At 53.5% G+C, this 17007-nt stretch overlaps 8 protein-coding genes across 8 annotated transcripts; 2 read left to right on the plus strand and 6 right to left on the minus strand.

Moving 5' to 3' along the window:
* Positions 1-210: 210 nt before the first annotated feature.
* Positions 211-2388, minus strand: GT037_008491 (alpha beta-hydrolase; the record flags this gene model as incomplete). The annotated part of the gene is made up of 1 exon (XM_038933538.1): positions 211-2388. The coding sequence occupies one exon, from the start codon at positions 2386-2388 to the stop codon at positions 211-213; it is 2178 nt and encodes a 725-aa protein (XP_038783503.1).
* Positions 2389-2723: 335 nt separating this feature from the next.
* GT037_008492 (uncharacterized protein) lies at positions 2724-3165 on the plus strand (the record flags this gene model as incomplete). Its single annotated transcript, XM_038933539.1, has 2 exons — positions 2724-2748; positions 2801-3165. 2 exons carry the CDS (start codon positions 2724-2726, stop codon positions 3163-3165), a joined length of 390 nt encoding a protein of 129 aa, XP_038783504.1.
* A 124-nt stretch (positions 3166-3289) lies between these two features.
* Positions 3290-4828, minus strand: GT037_008493 (uncharacterized protein; the record flags this gene model as incomplete). Its single annotated transcript, XM_038933540.1, has 4 exons — positions 3290-3977; positions 4030-4163; positions 4223-4536; positions 4597-4828. 4 exons carry the CDS (start codon positions 4826-4828, stop codon positions 3290-3292), a joined length of 1368 nt encoding a protein of 455 aa, XP_038783505.1.
* Positions 4829-6491: 1663 nt separating this feature from the next.
* GT037_008494 (3-oxoacid-transferase) lies at positions 6492-8148 on the plus strand (the record flags this gene model as incomplete). The annotated part of the gene is made up of 3 exons (XM_038933541.1): positions 6492-6551; positions 6601-7962; positions 8017-8148. 3 exons carry the CDS (start codon positions 6492-6494, stop codon positions 8146-8148), a joined length of 1554 nt encoding a protein of 517 aa, XP_038783506.1.
* A 170-nt stretch (positions 8149-8318) lies between these two features.
* Positions 8319-10013, minus strand: GT037_008495 (fk506-binding protein 2 precursor; the record flags this gene model as incomplete). Its single annotated transcript, XM_038933542.1, has 3 exons — positions 8319-8951; positions 9001-9602; positions 9653-10013. 3 exons carry the CDS (start codon positions 10011-10013, stop codon positions 8319-8321), a joined length of 1596 nt encoding a protein of 531 aa, XP_038783507.1.
* A 707-nt stretch (positions 10014-10720) lies between these two features.
* On the minus strand, positions 10721-12622 carry GT037_008496 (tpt-domain-containing protein; the record flags this gene model as incomplete). The annotated part of the gene is made up of 3 exons (XM_038933543.1): positions 10721-11562; positions 11609-11961; positions 12009-12622. 3 exons carry the CDS (start codon positions 12620-12622, stop codon positions 10721-10723), a joined length of 1809 nt encoding a protein of 602 aa, XP_038783508.1.
* Positions 12623-13365: 743 nt separating this feature from the next.
* Positions 13366-14683, minus strand: GT037_008497 (mo25-like protein; the record flags this gene model as incomplete). The annotated part of the gene is made up of 5 exons (XM_038933544.1): positions 13366-13563; positions 13612-13884; positions 13934-14403; positions 14462-14522; positions 14579-14683. The coding sequence occupies 5 exons, from the start codon at positions 14681-14683 to the stop codon at positions 13366-13368; spliced, it is 1107 nt and encodes a 368-aa protein (XP_038783509.1).
* Positions 14684-15155: 472 nt separating this feature from the next.
* On the minus strand, positions 15156-16348 carry GT037_008498 (negative regulator of the pho system; the record flags this gene model as incomplete). Its single annotated transcript, XM_038933545.1, has 4 exons — positions 15156-15191; positions 15240-15395; positions 15444-16214; positions 16265-16348. 4 exons carry the CDS (start codon positions 16346-16348, stop codon positions 15156-15158), a joined length of 1047 nt encoding a protein of 348 aa, XP_038783510.1.
* Positions 16349-17007: the final 659 nt, after the last annotated feature.

A 17007-nucleotide genomic window follows, 5' to 3' on the forward strand; every position in this document is an offset into this window, starting at 1 on the left:
GCCAATCACGTTTGTGAAGGTGGCCTGAAGTGGGGTTGAGACGGTGCCGTGGAGTATTGGAAAGGGTTCATCGATCCTTCTCCTTTGTACACGAGATAGATGCTGTTCGAGAAATTGCAAATTCCAAAGCCGCTATGAGGTAGCCATGAAGATTCTTGTCATTCAATTTGCAAACAACAGGTAATACACAAATGGTCGTCACTCGTCACATCAACCACTAGATGGATGCCTCTTCTTCAAGACGTTCCTCCGCTGTTTCCTATCCGCCTCCAGTAGTCTTTCCCGATCGATTTGACTCTTGTTACTACTGCTCTCGCCGAAGTTGAATCCTTCTCCTTGTGTGAGTCCGCTGACGGCTTTGCTCGCGCCAAGAGTGATACCATTGGCTCCGAATTTGCCCGCCATACTCTTCGTGCTCTGCTGGCTGTCGAAGCTTGACCTCCTGGCGGGGGTTTGGTTAGCGGGTGTGGTAGTTTGAGACGGATCCGTACCAGCGACTTCGTCCGAGGACCACCATCCCTCAGGTCGAGACGTGGAGGTCTTTTCCGTGATTTGCGAATCGCCAACTGACGCACCTGGGGAGTTGAAGGATATGGTTGATATCCTATTTGAAGGATCTGGTGTAGATATGGTTGATATCCTGTTTGTGGGGTCTGGTGTAGACATGGTTGACATTCTGTGTGACGGAGGTGGTGACATGATTCTACTGCGGACAGGCGAGGGCTTCTCCTCTGTAACAGTCCTCCGATGCGTAGCAGGTCGTGTTGTCTTGGGTGGGGAGACGGCACTGGCTAACGACAACGGCCTTTCCGCTAATGTCGTACCATCGATGGAGCTCGGCGTCCGCGAGGGCTGGGACACCTTTCTTGTCCGTAGCGCTACTGGAGCTGTCGCGCTCTCGTCTCCCGCATCGTCTTCGTCGTAGTCTTCGGCGTCCAACCCAGGGAGCTTACTGGATTCTGGCAAAAGACCTTGATACCTGCCCGGTGATCGCAAGCGTCGTTGTTTTTGACCCTCTAGAGCTGCCGCTTCTGAAGTTGCAAATTTATCCAGTGCTTCAAAGACATGTGGAAAAACGAGAGTGTCGACCGACTCGGCCCACAAAAAGTCCAGATGCTCGTAGTGAGGGATCTCCTTTGCTATGGTATGAGACGGCAGCTCCTTTAGCATAACATCAATGTCGACTAGACTGTCTGAACCACCGTAGACAAGCACAATGGGCGTTTTGATGTTCTTGGTTGGAAATTTGGCGACTTTGTAGTACTTGGACCGATTCGAGGTGATGGGGTTTGGCGCTTCATCGTCGTACATTTGAAATGTGCCATTTCGAATGATCTGAAACCAGTGCACCACGCTCTTGGTCGATGTGTATGAATACAGATGTGGGTATGCTGCGAGCTTTTGCTCGGGCAGAATGTTGACAGCGGACCAGTTGAACAGGAAGCGCAGGGATGTGTCAATGAAGCGAACGAAGATGGGTGGATATAGGATAGACTGCCACATGGTTGCCGAAGGGAGAATGGTTTTGCGCCCAAATGCCAAGTACAGTATGTCCGGAGAGGCCTTGACGAAAGCGTCGACAATGCCTGACGCAACGCCCTTGGGCGACATGGCTGGGGCGAGGGCAATGAAAACATCGACCTTCTCGTTGAGGGTAGGGTGGATAGATAATGTTGCAAAGGCCTGGGCGGTTCCTTGGGAAAAGCCAATGTACGATAGCGAGGGCTGATGGGTAGTCTCGAGAATGTAGGCAATGGAGTCGGGAATGTCGTGGAAGGCGAATTGGTCCATGCTGAAGTTCCAGAAGCTGCTCGAGGTAGGGGGAGTATGGACGCTCTTCTTGGAGTACTTGTTTCCGCGGTTGTTGCCGAGCCAGACGTCGTATCCTCGCTCCACCAGCTCAAACGGCAAGCATCGCTGCTTATCGGTCAAGCAAACCCAGACCTCGCTGTTCATCATCAGGCCGTGGTGGAGGTAGACGACCTTCTTCTTGAGGCCTTTTGCCTTGTCTCGGCTGTTGACGCGCATGTTTTCTTCGCCCTGTCGCCAGCCCAGGCGGTGCAGACCCAGGAGATAGCCATCACCGGTCTGTACAATGTGTTCCTCGCAGTAGTAGCCGTAGAGGTCGCATAGCTCGGTAAAATCGGATGCGTTGGCGATGGAGCTCCACACGCCCTTCTTCTTCTGGCGCGAGCGCTTGGACGAGGGCGAGGAGAGGTGGTTGAACAGGCGGCGGGTCAGGCGGTAGCAGAAGTTGATGATGGGCGTGGGCAGGGCGAGGGTGATGACGGCGATGATGGATTCGAGGATGATGAGACACACGGAAACCGACAGGGCGACGTACTCGCGGATGTGCAGGCGCGACAGGAAGGGGATGTGGAGCGCCATGGTGCCCGCGGGCGTGGCGAGAGTTGAGGGCACACGAGCAATTAAAGCGTCGACAAAAGACTTGCAGGACAACGCATAGCCCCTCTGGAGCGCGGGCCTCTGGAAAGTCGAAGCTTGAGCCCCTCCTGAAGTACGGTGAGGAAGGGCTCCAGGGCGGGTAGCAGGATCCAGCAGCCAATGTCCAAATTGAAATGACGTTCCACCCTGACATGTGACAACGCATTGAGCCCCGGAGCTTAGCGCGACGTTTCTGCCGACGGGCTTTTGCTCCACCAAGTCACTCCACACATGCATTGTTGGATGCGCTGGTAGCCACACACGACCACCCAGCCAACATGCCGCAATCATGTAAAGACATCCGTATGGCCTGTTTCACCATCCCTCGACTGCCTCGGCTAACCGTAGTGGCTAGGCGCTGCGCTGGCATTCTGCCTCCAGAATAGCGACTGCATAATGGTCGACCGGCACACGCCAGGCGAATGTCTGCGTCCGCCCCTCAAATACACCCTCCCCACCCAGTGCCAGCAGCTGCAGAAGGGATACGCCGAATGCAAAAAAGGCATGATTGACATGCGCAAGCGCTTCCGCGGCAACCGACCCATCGCCGTCCAGGGACAACTCGAGACGGGCGCATTTGGCCAGGGACGAGCCGAGGCAGACGAGAAGACGGGCACCATTGAGGAGAAGGGGTATATGCTCTACGCCGGCCGCCCCTACAAAGACGTCAAGGAGACCAAGGGCGATGAGGACCCAGACAACAAGGGCCTGGAGCGGTAGTGCTGGCTCTCTGTTACGACAACTCTGTATAGCAAGCCTGTACATTACGCACACTAGCGATACAACACAAAGTTTTTGCTACCATGAGACCAAAGACACTACACTGCCTTGACTAGCCCGCTTCCTACATGACAAACACATACGGCCGATCGAAACACTCATCCCACCCTGAAACCCCGCCCTTCCAATACCTCCTCAATACCGAACACGCCTTGATCGGACCACTCGTGCCTAGCGTCCTGCTCAACTCCTCCAAACTTGCTCCGATCCAGTCCCTTGTCGCCTCTCCACGGTATATAGCTTCTACACCCGCCACCACCAGCGGCCATGCCATGAATCTAGCTACACGCGGATCCTTGAGTGCTGTGCGCAGGTTGCTGAGTAGGACATCGCCGTGACCTGTTTGAATGTCAAGCAGTGAAGCATCTGCTGGGAGGACAGTGAGCGAGCCCAAGGATAAGATGGCGTACAGTGTGAGGGCCGACTTGTACACTGTGCCAACAATCAACCATTCATTGTAAAAGGTGCCGGGTTGTGCCCAATCTTCAACCGAGAAGGCCTCGATGCGAGCAAGCAGATCATAGGCCTTCAATGTGTGGTCTACATCGAAATCGCACTGCAAGACTGCCGCAGATGCCTTGGCCCGCAGTCGGTTTATATGCAGCATCTCGGTGAACAGCTCGGGTGGACAAAGCGTGTACGGAAAGATGAGACTGTAGATACTGGTGATGTCCTCGATCACATCATCTGCAGTGCTGTTGATCTCAACTTGGTCCCACGACGGACTGCACGTGTTGGCCACGGACACAATACTGTTCATTCAAGTTAGACCCTGGCCGCAGTTAACATCACAAAGCAACGTACAGCAGGTAAAGTACCAACGACGGTACCAAGTGCGGCGCTTCCTTCATGAGCTTCTTCGGCCCACCTCTTAGGTCGACTATTCGCTTCATGCCATTCACATGCGAGCGCCAGTCGGCAAAGCTAGGATTCTGGAGCTGGGACTACTTATCAGTACTTGATTCGAAGCCGACCGATTGGCACAGGCTCAACATACCTCCAAGCACATGAACATGAGAATGGTAGTGATTGTCATATCTGAACATCTTGTCTTGTCTTGGCCAATGTGTTGGCTTAATGCCCGCAAAGCTGCTCCACGGTGGTGATATACCTTCCACCGATTAGGGGCTAGCACTGCGCGGTCGGTTCCCAACGGTGAGGTATGGATAAAATGATTGAGTGACAGGCAAACTAGCGTATGGTGGATTGCTGGGGTGAGCAGATGTAAGGCCTGTTGAGGGAAAGGCACAAGTGCAGGATTAGGCGCTAGCTCTCCAGCTGCCTTGTATGTTGTGTGTATGCGTAGGTTGTCTGGTAGCATCAGCGACTAGTCCTAGATGCGCTTCTAACGTCAGGTCAGGAATTACTCACAGTATTGAACAGCTTGCACCACTTCCGAGGTTTCATCCATAAGATCCCCGTATCTCGGTACGTCCTGCAGTTGTAAAACCTCGAGTAGACGTTTCAGTCGTTGAAGTGGATTACGGTCTGAGCGTAACAGCTTTGCAGCCTCCTCATGTGAGCCACTTTCGACAATCTCTTCAATCTTAGCCCTTCCCCCGATCTGGAATATCCTGCCCGCTTCTCTGGCACTTGCTGTCATCTTGAAAGACAACGCATGGAGGTCCGTGATCCGATCTCCAGGGTGAGAGACCCGATCCTTCTCCCAAGACGACAGGGCTGCTTCGTAATCTACAGGCTCACAAATGTAGTCTTCTTCATGCATCATCGGCTTACAGCCCGTTTGTTCAGGTACGTTAACATCCTGACACGTTCTCGTCTCACTATTGGCTGTGGGTTCAATGGTGTAGGTTTTCGGCGAGCTACCATCTTTCTTCCTCCTCCGCCTAGAAGTTACCTTGCCTGGCTGGATCCACTGAAGCGGTTTTGCGTCCTCATAACCAGAGCATTGACGACCGGCTTTCTGACACTTCATACAATGTGGGAGCGTGTTGTCGCATACTAAACGCCTTTTTAGACAATCCCAGCATTGACGCGTTGCTTTATTTTCTCCTTTTTGGGCCATGGTCGCTTTCGACATCGGATAGCACTGCTTAGGTTCAACCGGAGGATATGGTTCAAGGTGGTGGTTGTGGCGGATCTGAACGCCTCATACAAGCGAGTATTTCTGTAGCTTTATTACTACAGATGGCTTAAGCTTACACTCCATCATAACGGTACCTAGGTAGTGATCGACCGATGGTGATAGGTGTAGCTGAACGACGTGCCCGTCTTGGCCATGATTGCTACTGCATTGGGTCTAGCCGCCGCTAGGCGGCTTACTCGCGGGGCTACGTGTGGCCGGGGGCCTTAGGTCAATTGGGATTCGGAGGTGCCGAACAGAAGGCTGTGCTACCAGCTGCGTTGGACAAACGCGATGATTCGAAGCATAGCGAGAATGCTTTGGCATCTGGTTGGCTGCGATAAGATTATGAATGGTGCGGCAGAGACGAGCGATGCGCGCCTAGGAAGCATTTGCGTCATTCAAGGTCTTACAATTAGCACCACAATGAAGCTGGCATCTCATCTTCCATGCCACTATCGTGACCCTTTGAACGTATCTACCATATTGAAAAATCGCCAAGGCATAAAGATTCGGACTGTGAATACCATCGCTTCATGGATAACGCCGGTGAGGTTGCTATCTCACAACGCATTTGAACTGCGCAGTCCCGACATTGGTAAACACCCAACCGTCCAATACAGTTTTGTAATTCTGCACCTCTTTTCAAACCTTATCAGTCTCTTACCAAGAAAGTGAGATGCCTCTACTGTCTCGCTGATTGGCCGTTCGCGGAGGTGAGAGGCTGTTGCGTGGGAGTAATGGACGACAGTTCGGTGATGGTTCATATAATGGCCCGATCAACGACGTGAACTTTGGGTGGCAGGGCTGGACATGGAGAGAAGAATTGTGAGCCCGCAAGGTTCCCGATGAATATCAGATGTTCCGGGCTGGAAAACAACTCCGTGGTATGCCTGAGTCAGCCCACACTCACCCAATCAGCATCTGGTATCTTACCTCTCCGCTTTCCAGGCCCTCGACTTTCCTCCACATTCCGCGTCGGCGCCGTTCCGCCCTCCCGCTTGGAGAGGCCGACGCAACCCATACTAAAGATTCCCGAGGCTGCGACGATGCTTGGGTCTATAGATTTCGGGGGCGCAGCATCCCTCTCCACGGCCACTTGTACATATCTTTCCAGTCTGTACATTGAGGGTTGAACATAATATTCTGGAAGTTTGTTTACCTGTACCAAGCTCTGCCCAGAATGCCGTCGATATCCCTCACCCTTCGCACGGCGCGCACCTTTTCGCGAAGCACAACAAAAGTACACAGATATCATTGAACCCATGCTGAGCAACAACTGACTCTGGCAGACATACCTCAACCTCTCGCGCTCCTTCTCGTCGTCTCTCCGCCGCAATGAGATCAACAAGGTTTACCCAAGTGCCGCAGCGGCCATCGAAGACATGTCATCCGACAGTACGCTTTTGTGCGGAGGCTTCGGTCTTTCAGGTGTTCCAGATACGCTCATCCACCAAGTAAAAAGCACACCAAAAATCACAGGCCTCACTGCTGTATCTAATAATGCTGGCGTGGTTGGGGGAGGTCTAGGTTTATTGCTGGAAAGCAAACAAGTCAAGAAGATGATTGCAAGCTACGTGGGCGAGAACAAGGTCCTCGAACAGATGTATCTGACTGGCGAGTTGGAGCTGGAACTCACACCCCAAGGCACACTAGCAGAGAGGTGTAGAGCCGGTGGCGCCGGCATTCCAGCTTTCTACACACCCGCTGCTTTCGGCACCGTTGTGCAGACCGGCGAATTAGCACTCAAGCATAACAGTGACGGCAGCGTAGCACAATACTCGACACCTCGCGACGTCAAAGTCTTCGCTGGCAAGAGCTATGTCATGGAAGAGAGTATCAAGGGCGACTACGCTTTTATCAAAGCATACAAAGCCGACCGCCTGGGAAACGTCCAGTTCCGCTTCTCAGCACAGAACTTTAACGGCGCCATGGCTCGCAATGCCAAAGTAACAATCGTAGAAGCTGAGCACATTGTCGAAGTCGGTGACATTCCACCAAACGCCGTCCATGTCCCAGGCATCTATGTCGACCGCGTAATCCAATCGACGGCTGAAAAGAAGATTGAAAAAGTCGTCAACGCAAAGGACCCTCAGGAAGCGGTTTCTGCCTTGGGCGCTGGCGACGCAGCCTCGAAACGCGAACGCATCGTCCGTCGTGCAGCCAAGGAGTTCAAGAACGGCATGTACGCCAACCTCGGGATCGGCATGCCTATGCTCGCTCCTTCCTTCGTTGACCCCTCTGTCGAAGTCCAACTTCAATCCGAAAACGGCATCCTGGGTCTCGGTCCCTATCCACAGAAGGGTCTTGAAGATCCCGATCTCATCAACGCGGGCAAAGAAACCGTCACACTTCTCCCTGGCGCATCATGCTTCGGCTCAGAAGAAAGTTTCGGCATGATTCGTGCTGGTAAGATCAACCTGACAATCCTCGGCGCTATGCAAGTTTCTGCAAGAGGCGACCTGGCAAATTGGATGTTGCCGGGTAAGGTCAAGGGCTTTGGTGGTGCTATGGATTTAGTGTCGAATCCGCAGGCCACCAAGGTTGTTGTTACCATGGAACACACCGACAAGAAGGGAAGGCCGAAGATTCTTAAGCAGTGCGAGTTTCCGCTTACGGGCAAGGCGTGTGTAAGCCGGATTATTACGGATTTGGTGAGTAACCTCTTTTCGATCCGAATGCTGGTGTTGGAAACTGACATTGGATAGTGTGTGTTCGATGTCGACTTTACCGAGGGCTTGACCCTGGTTGAGCTTGCGGATGGTGTTACCGTAGACGAAGTGCGGTCGAAGACTGGTGCAGAATTCAAGGAAGCAGCGGAGATCAAGCCCATGTTGTAGAGACTCCAGCTGATTTACCACACTAGTCCTTGTGCTTGCTCAAAATACCAACATGTTTCCCTGCACATATAATGCATGTCCATATCTATATCCCAGAGTCGCCGTGAGACGTCGACAACAAACATGTCCTAATGAAGATGCGAATACAACAATCAAAACACATCATCAATCTACTCCGTCCTGGTCTTGAGGCTGCCACTTGCTCCGTCAGTCGCAGGATCGTAGTCGCCGCCAGTCTTCAGACTACGGCTCCTTGCAGGGACTACAGTAGGGTTGGCCTCCTTCAACGGATCACCCTCAGCAGCCTCAACATCACTATCCTCGCCATCGATGCCCGCCTCACGCCTGCGCCTCTGCCTCTCTAACCATTCCTCATCATCCTCATCCTCACTATCCTCGTCCCCAATAACGCCATACCTGCCCTCAGTGCCATTGCCGCTACCATGCTCAGGATCCTTGATAAAGCTATCGATGATCCAGTACTGTAACGCGTTCATAATCAAGGGGAAAATAAACATGACGAAAGTGATCTGTAGTGCGGTGTTTCCTTCTGTCCAGCGAAGTGCCCAGTCTCCTACCCATGCGATCCAAGGCAAGAAAGCGAAGATGGCGAGGACGCAGAGTTTCATGCCGATAAGACCGAGGAAGTAGATTATGGACTGCTTAAGCCACCATGTTGCGCGTGGTGGCTGGCCGTAGTTGCCGCTGCGGATGGACTCCGGGGGGTTGGCAAGGGGCGTCTTCGCGAATGCGGCGTGGAGGATCTTGAGGAGCAGCACGAGAATGGGTATGCCGATCGTAGTCTGAAGCTTGTTAGTCGCGGAACACAGGGGTCAGTAGGAATGTACTTACGTCGATGGCCAGGTTGAGGAGATAGAACGAACATGGGTTCGGCTGATCACCCTCTTCGTTCGTTCCAGCATACTTGGTGGTTGCACTTGTGGTCGCTGCTACGTCGAATTTGCCAGAAGACAACATGGACATCAGAACATTTGCAAGATGCAACAGAACTGAACCAAAGACCTGCTTCGAAACATCGAAAAACCAAATCTTCATAGGTCGTCGCGGAGACTCTCTCAGTCTCTTAATAGCGAGAGAAGACACTGCGAGAAGTCCGAGAGCACCCTGCACAAGCAAGGCGAAGTTGCCAAGGAGGTTGCACTCGCCCTTGCCGCTCTCGCCATCCATGGGATTTTCTTGCGCTTCGGCGATCTTACTAGGCTCAGCAGCAGGTGCTGCAGTCTTCTCAGGCTTCGCCTCCACAGGAGCGGCTTCGGATGGCGGTGTGGAGGTAGGGACCGGTACGTTTTCGGGCGCCGCTTCTTCGTCGTTGGAGTTGACATTATCATCTGTAACGGCAGTGGTTGACTTCTCAGGAGCTGGCGGCGTAGGCTCAACAGGCTTCGGCGGTTCGGCCTTGACACCATCAATGCCCATGAGTTCTGTCTCAAAAACTGCATACACGGTTAGACAGGGCCAGATGGCTGTAACTGACCACACATACCCAGTGTGGAACCCGCAGGAATCTTGGTGCCCATAGCCCGATTGCCATATGCCAGGTTGGGCGGGATGATCAACTTCCTTCCTTCTCCTATACACATGTCCAACAATCCCTGGTCCCAGCCTTTGATGACCTGGCCCTTGCCAATCGTGAAGCTGAAGGGGGTTCCTCGGTCATAACTCGAGTCGAACTTGCTGCCGTCGCTTTGCAGCGTGCCCTTGTACATCATCGACACGGTGTCGCCCTTCTGAGTCTTGCGCGTACATTCGGCCGGTTTTGTGACTTGGACTTCGAGATCCTGCGCAAAGGCGAGCGAAGGCAGCAGCGCCAAAGGGAGCGCCAGGAGGGTAGTGAGAGGCCGCATGGCGGCAGTAGAGCGACGTGAGGTCGCTGTCGAAGGGGGAAAGCGAAGAGAGTACTGCGCGTTTCTCGGGAGGTAGAAAAGCGGCGGTAGAGTGGTGCACGCAGGCAGGCAGTACTACTTAAGCCACGATGAGGCTTACTGCCGGGCTTTCGGGGCTTCTGAAACCTGCGTTGTGCGAAACAAGCCCTGGAAGCGCCGCACGCTTATAAGTCGGACGTTTGCCCGAAACAGAATGCCGTGAGCAAACGGCAGGAGGAGGAGGAGTGAAGGAGATGTGCATGTGCATGCGTGGGTGGGAGTGGCAGGTGTTCACGACGTGCATGACCCTGATGAGGTAACTGCGGCCAAAGGGTTATGCCTAGACTGCAATTCCGCGGCTCATGGCGATCACCGAAGTGTCTCCATTGTGGCTGATTGGTCTTTGCACCGAGCTACAACATGCACTACCACACGTAGTACCGTATAAACACGTTCACGTCCACCGTCAACCAGATTAAAAGCTTGTCCAACATGTGAAATAGTTATTGATAGTACATAGCGAATGTGGTTCAGATGTAGTCTCAAGGAAAGGGTATAGTAATCCCACGGCGGCATTTGAACGCTCGCCTTTCACTACCCACATGTTCCAAACGCCCATGATGCTACAAAATGCGATAAAACACCCAATGCACACGCTAGAATCAGAATAATCGCTGCACACTTGCATGCTACTCAGTGTCCCGAGCGGTTTTTATCGGGCTTGCTCTCGCAGGAGCTTCAGTTACTGGTCCCCCACTTAGTCCGGGCGCAAGCTGGAGACTGTTGCGTACAATGCCTTGTCCTGGTCGCACAACGACACTGCCTCTTCTGTCGCGCTCCAAGGGATCCACGGTGTTGACAGGCGCATACACCTCTTGGTTCTGGAGATGCGCATTCATGCGAGCTTCCTCTCTCATCTTCTTGATCTTCATGTAATTGTATGCCGCGATGCTGCCGATCGTGACAACAAGCCCAGTCAGGTTGATAGGCGTCAGGGGATCCTTGAAAACGAGGTTTGCGGTTCCAATGGTAACAACTTCCTTGAAAATGCCGCAAATGCTAAGAGTGACGACCGAAGTGCGCTTCAACAGAGCGAACTCGGACGAAGTCATGAGGAAGGCTAGGACTCCCGGGAACAAAAGAATGCCAATGCCGAGGCCAGTGCCTTTAGTTTCGAATAGGTGTGAAAGACCCTCCAGGAGCGCGGAGAAGCCTTCCACGGGTATCGCGAGAATAAGTATGCTGATGAACATGACGGGTGCGAGGAAAAAGATGGAGGAAAATGGGTTCGCGGTCGCGGGGTTGCGCAGGAGCAGAATCTGGGTCAAAGACCAGCGAAAGCCGGATGAGCAGGCTGAGACCATGACGAGAATGAAGCCGAGGGTGTGAAAGGCAGCCTCGCCGGCTACCATCATGACGACACCAGCGGTCATGATAAGGATGATGAATACAAGTCGCCAGGATGGCTGTTCGAGGCGAAAGAGGAATGCGAAGATGAGCACGAAGCCGAGTGCAGATGATTTGCACATGGCTGTTGTTGTTAGCCGCGTTCTGAGAAACGAGATTTCATCCCTTACTGAAAAATGTCAACGAGATGAACTTCAAGCTCGTATTGCCCAGGCCAATGTCCATGCCAGTAGCCGCACCACACGGCCCGAGTCTGCTGAAGTAGAACCATTTGGTCATAAGCGGCTTGTTTGGGTCCAAGGGCTCCACACGCGCGCCGGCCGCGTGAGGGTTAAGGGAATCGTGTCGAGGTCGAAAGGAGGGTATTAGGAAGAGAACGAGCGACGCGAGCGTGAATTGGACAATCATATGCAGGCATGTTGTGAAGAGCGGAAATGGAAAGATGTTCTTGGTCTCGCCGTCGCCCTTGGCTTCCTTGAACATCCATTTGTTGTAGACAGATATCGAAATGGAGAAGAGGTACCTAGACACATTAGTTGGGCTGAGACAGCACGAGGGGTTGTGTCGTACCATAGGCCTATCAGGGCTCCGTTGACCAGCATGGACTTGAGCAAGTTCTGGTCGGCGAGCTTCTTCTCCTCCTTTGTATACGTATCGTCGGGGACGATGCGCTGGTCGAGCAACGTGTTCCTCCTCTTTCTTCTCCGGCGTCTCCGCCTGTCTCTCTTGGTGAGGCCCGTCTCCTCATCGTCTTCGAGCCCGTCTGCGCTCATGTCGTCGAGGTCGGGGTCGTCGCTGTCAGAGTCTGAATCGGAACGGTCCGCACCGGACGAGGATTCTTCTCCTTCTTCAGCAATGTGGTCGGAACGGTGCCGGCGGTGCTTCTTCAGGTCTGTTTTGGTGGGCAGGGTTGCGCCGGCGAGCGAGGAGGAACGTCTTCGAGCCGCCGTCTGCTCATCCGTCATGGTAGGGGTGGGCGGATGGATGAGTTTCGCGATGTTGGTGCGTGGTTGCGAGACTCGGGGGCCGTCATCCGAATCCAGGTCGGAGAGGGAGCTGGCGGAGGGAAGAGACGGTAAGGTTCTCAGAGGAAATTCATTCCCCGGACTAAGCAGCGGGCCTTGGTGTGTAGCGGTGTCCTGCAACTGCAGCCAGCGAGTTATCCGGGCCCCCTCTGAAGTCATGCTGCTCGATGGCGTGCACCTGATTCGCTTTAGTCTGGCCGCCAAGCAGAGAAGGAGGAAGAGCCGGTTTCCTACCTAGACTAGCGACGGGCTAGCATCAGGGGCTTAGCGGGAGGATGCGTCAAGGGATGCTTCAACGCGACAGAAACGATGCAGGTACAATTCTCCAAACGCGACAATGTAAGCCGTCTGCCGCAGGTACGACGTTTTGATTGTTACGGCCCTGCTACCTGCGACACCGGCTTGGCCGCGGGCTCAGACAGACGGCCACCATAGCAGCCAATCACCACCACGTGTCATAGTTAGCGATTAAGCGGGGAAGCTCGCCGCGGGAGATCCACCGCGTGATGAAATATGGAGTCTAGATGTCTTTGCGGACCCGAGATGCCGGCTACAGCACGCGAGCACTTGGTATCTACCATAGTATGTAATGCTGCATGTTGCTTTCTGTCACATTGCTCGCACACTTTCACCACTCCTTGAACAGCTATTTTTGGGGCTCCAAGGGGTTGACATGCGCAAACATACTTTTGAAAAAGCAGGCCGACCATGATCCGCTGTCTGCGCACAACGTACTGCGGGCCCTGCATCTGCAAGCCCGCCCTGCATCCACAACATCCATCCATTGAAAATGCGCCGATGATGCTGCGCCTGTCTTGTGAACAACTCCATGGATATCAAACCTCAAACGCCATGATATGCAAAACCTAACAGATGGACATCATACTCGCTTCCAACACTGGCTATTGCGCTGTCGGTGGCACGACCGGAGCTGGCGGAAGCTGCTCAATCTGTCGGATCAAGAAGCTCTTCTCGTCGATGAACTGCTCGTCTTCTGTGCGGTCGTCCAAGAATGACGGCAAGAACCGTAACAGCTTGTCCCGGTTGCTAATCAGGATCCGTTGTACTGCGACCGATTTATTCGGGTTGGCAACGAACACCTGCCTTTATCAATACACACACGCACAATCACGCCTGTCAACACCTACCTTGAAGACATGGAAACCCTCGTAGTTGATCATCTTCCTGTCGTCTCGCAGTAGCTTCATGATGATCTTGAGATGCTCCCCCGAGTCCACATATTGCGTCATAACGTTGTAATTTGCTCGATCGAGCAAAATCTCGCCCAGCAGTTTGATAGACTGGCGCTTCGTCACATAGCTCTCAGACTGGATCAGCATCGAGTTGTACTTGGTGAAGAAGGTGTCAAAGTTGGTCTGCAGGAATGTAGCGACTAAAGGCTTGTGCTTTGTCAGGATTTCCTGTCGTGTGTCAGCGTGTCCGTTCACATGTTCCAGCCGGACAGCCTACCCTGAATGTGTTGAATGCATCGGCACTGACTTCAAAAGCGCCCTTGTCTATCCAGTCAAAGAACTTCCAGAAGACACCGTTACCAGAAGACGGCAGATCAGGGTTCACGTTGCCCAAGTCAAGCGTCTTTCCGTCTTCCATTGGCTCGTCATAGAGCAGCAGCGCAGCGATGGCATCGTACTTGAGCGCTTCACGAAGGATGCCACCACATGGCATGGCGCTTTCTCGCCGGTCGTAGCCTCGACATAGCGCTATTATAATATCCGGTCGGTATGCGACGACGTGTTCCAATACCTGCGGTGTAGCTTGTCCTGCGGGCTTGTAGCGGAAAGCAGTGGAAAAGATGACTTGGGCATCTTTCCGCGACTCGAACGGGAGCTTATGAATGTTGATTGCTAGCGCATAGAGGAGGTCCTCGTTGAGGATGTTTGTAAGAAGCTGGAAGACAGCCTCCGGGTTGACTTCTGTGTCTTTGGCGCCGTCAGCAGCTAGCCCTGCAGGTGCATGGTGAAAGGACAGCAAACCTACCGGGTGTGCCCTGAAGTCTAACTTTCATCTGTTGCAGGTCCAGAGCAAGTCCTTCCTCTAGCTATCACATGTCAGCCATGTCGCCCAAGGCGCCCCGTAGCAGTCGTCTGGTCGCACCTTGGGGTTGGGCCTGTCTTCTTGCCCAAGCCGCAGCGTAAGCTCTTTGATAGAGCGGGTAAGCTCCAGGTTATTCTTCTGCTTGTTTCGGAATAGGAATGCCATGTTGAGTGGGTTGGGAAGTTTTCCAGGGCGGGGATCGATGTGGGACAGCGGCGGTGCTATGAGGGGCTGTGACTTGAGGCCAGGGCCGGAAAGCTGCTATCTTGACGGCGGCAACATACAGGCGACTGCAGGGGAATATGTCTGGAAGTCGTTGGGCGGTATTGGGTATACAGGGGGACAGTGCGGTTGTTGCTCTACGTCTACTTTGCCGTGGTGATGCTGTTGCTTGTGAGCGGCCGAGGATCAACCCTGCGTCGCTAGCGCAGTTTGTGTACGTCCACTCGCCCACAGCTGGTTACTCTAGATTGCAATTACTCGGCCAGTGCATCCCTGGCCAAAATGGTTATATCACTATTTCACTAATATTTACAAGTTATGTTATGCATGTGTCAGGCTATTCGGCGCGTGCGGAATCGCCCCGCGCCTCAAATTGTGTCCTGACACGAATTATCCCCAACATAAACCCAGAAACCTATTCTGCAGACGAAAAGTAGGCATGCTTGAGCACCTGTCATACACAGTCAGCTATGTCTCCGCATTGGGCGCACCACCTCACCTCGGATGCACTCATTCTCGAGCCACTCTCATATTTGACTAGGCTGGCGACGACACCTCGCTCTACCCCGGAAAGGGTTGGCAGCAAAGCCGACCAGTCCTGTGTTGGATACTCGTAGAATTGCACCTTGCCCCAGTCACGGAAACTCGCAGCCTCCTACTTCAGTTAGCAGAGTCCAGAATCAGACAAGATAGATCGACTCACCGGCCAGACATCTAGGTTTGGGGTTCCGAGCTTCTTGAATACGCTCTGTATCAAGGCCAAATCGCTTCCTAATTCTCCGGAGTCGAACAGCGTCTCGTGGCTGGGGTCGAGAGCTTCAGCGACTGTGCAACCAGCAGCCCACAGGTCCAAGCTACAGCCATACTTTTGGTTCCCAAAGAGTAACTCTGGGGGTCGGTAGCAGGTAGTGCCAACATCGGTAATCTTCGCATCCGCGGATTCTGGCCCTGGCACTTCAGGCGCCCATGCGATACCAAAGTCGGAAAGGTATGCTGGCCCGTCGAGAGACTTGAGGAGTATGTTGGAAGGCTTGACATCGCGGTGTATGATCCCTTTGCTATGGATGTCGGCGAGTCCAACGAAGAGGTCCTTCAAGCACGACTTGATCTGGCTCTTGGAAAGCTTCTTGTCCCGAAGTAGGTCGCTGAAATCGTAGCGCACGAACGGGAAGACCAGAACGAAGTGGCTTCCATTCTCACGAAAGGTTTCTATCAGCGGAATGACTCGCTCCGATGCTGCCATGGCTAATATCTTAGCCTCTCGCTGTGAATCGTGCGGAGGCTCCATTACTGATGGTGTAGTAATCTTCAACGCTACGACTTTGGTCTTTGAAGGCGACTCTGCTGGAAAGTAGCTTTCACCACCCAGCGCAGGTGCCTTGTAAATGACAGAGAAGAGACCCTCACGATGGTAGAGTGCATTTTGGTAGTTGCCAATGGGCTTCCCGCCCGGTGTCGGGACATAATCTTCATCCTGGAGTTTAGGTTAGCAAGCTTGCATGCACTTGTAGTGCAAGTCCTGACCTCTGGTGTGGGGAAGTCGAGCGACGGTCTGGGAAGGGTTGTTATCTTTTCATTGCAAAGTCTATCGTAGTCGTCCTGCAACATGGTCAAAACGAATTCACCAAATTCAAAAGGCGGTCTGTACCAGAGATGTAGCGTTTGCGTAGATGGTCGTCTCAGCTACGGTAGCGTTTTTACGAGCATCATCTGCAGACAGTGATGGGTCCGCTGTCTGGTAGGCTGATGTCCTGCAATGCTGTCAGTCCTGGAGTATGACGTTGGACGCATATTGATTGGGCCGATGTGTCTTTTGCACGCCAGGGGTGAATTGCGATGAAGCAAATATGCCATGCACAAGGTCGGGCCCTGTTCCGTGCTAGCATGCACCGGGCTCCCTAGCGCGACAGTATAAACATGTTACTTGCATTTTCGTGACAGCCATCAGGCGAGCAGTGAAGCCCAGGCTCGGTCGCCAGTCCGAGGAAGCCATGGGGCGCAATGGGTGTTGTCGGACAGGTATCAGGGTAGCAGTCAAGCAGCGGTGTCGTCAAGGCAGGAAAAGAAGAAGAGTCGCCCCGAATCAGCGACGCGACACTACCCAAGCCGACGCGGTCGGTGCCCAAGGACGGGCTGGCCGTGCTCAGCAAGTGGCATAGTCATGCAATGGCTAGACAGGCTCTGGCGCGTCTCGAGTCCATGTGGGAGGCAGCTGGCGACTGGCGACTGGGTCCAGGGAGGCATCTCGAGGGTTAGTCGTTACCAAG

Source organism: Alternaria burnsii (assembly GCF_013036055.1).
Source record: "Alternaria burnsii strain CBS107.38 chromosome Unknown 744, whole genome shotgun sequence".
NCBI classification, from domain to species: domain Eukaryota; kingdom Fungi; phylum Ascomycota; class Dothideomycetes; order Pleosporales; family Pleosporaceae; genus Alternaria; species Alternaria burnsii.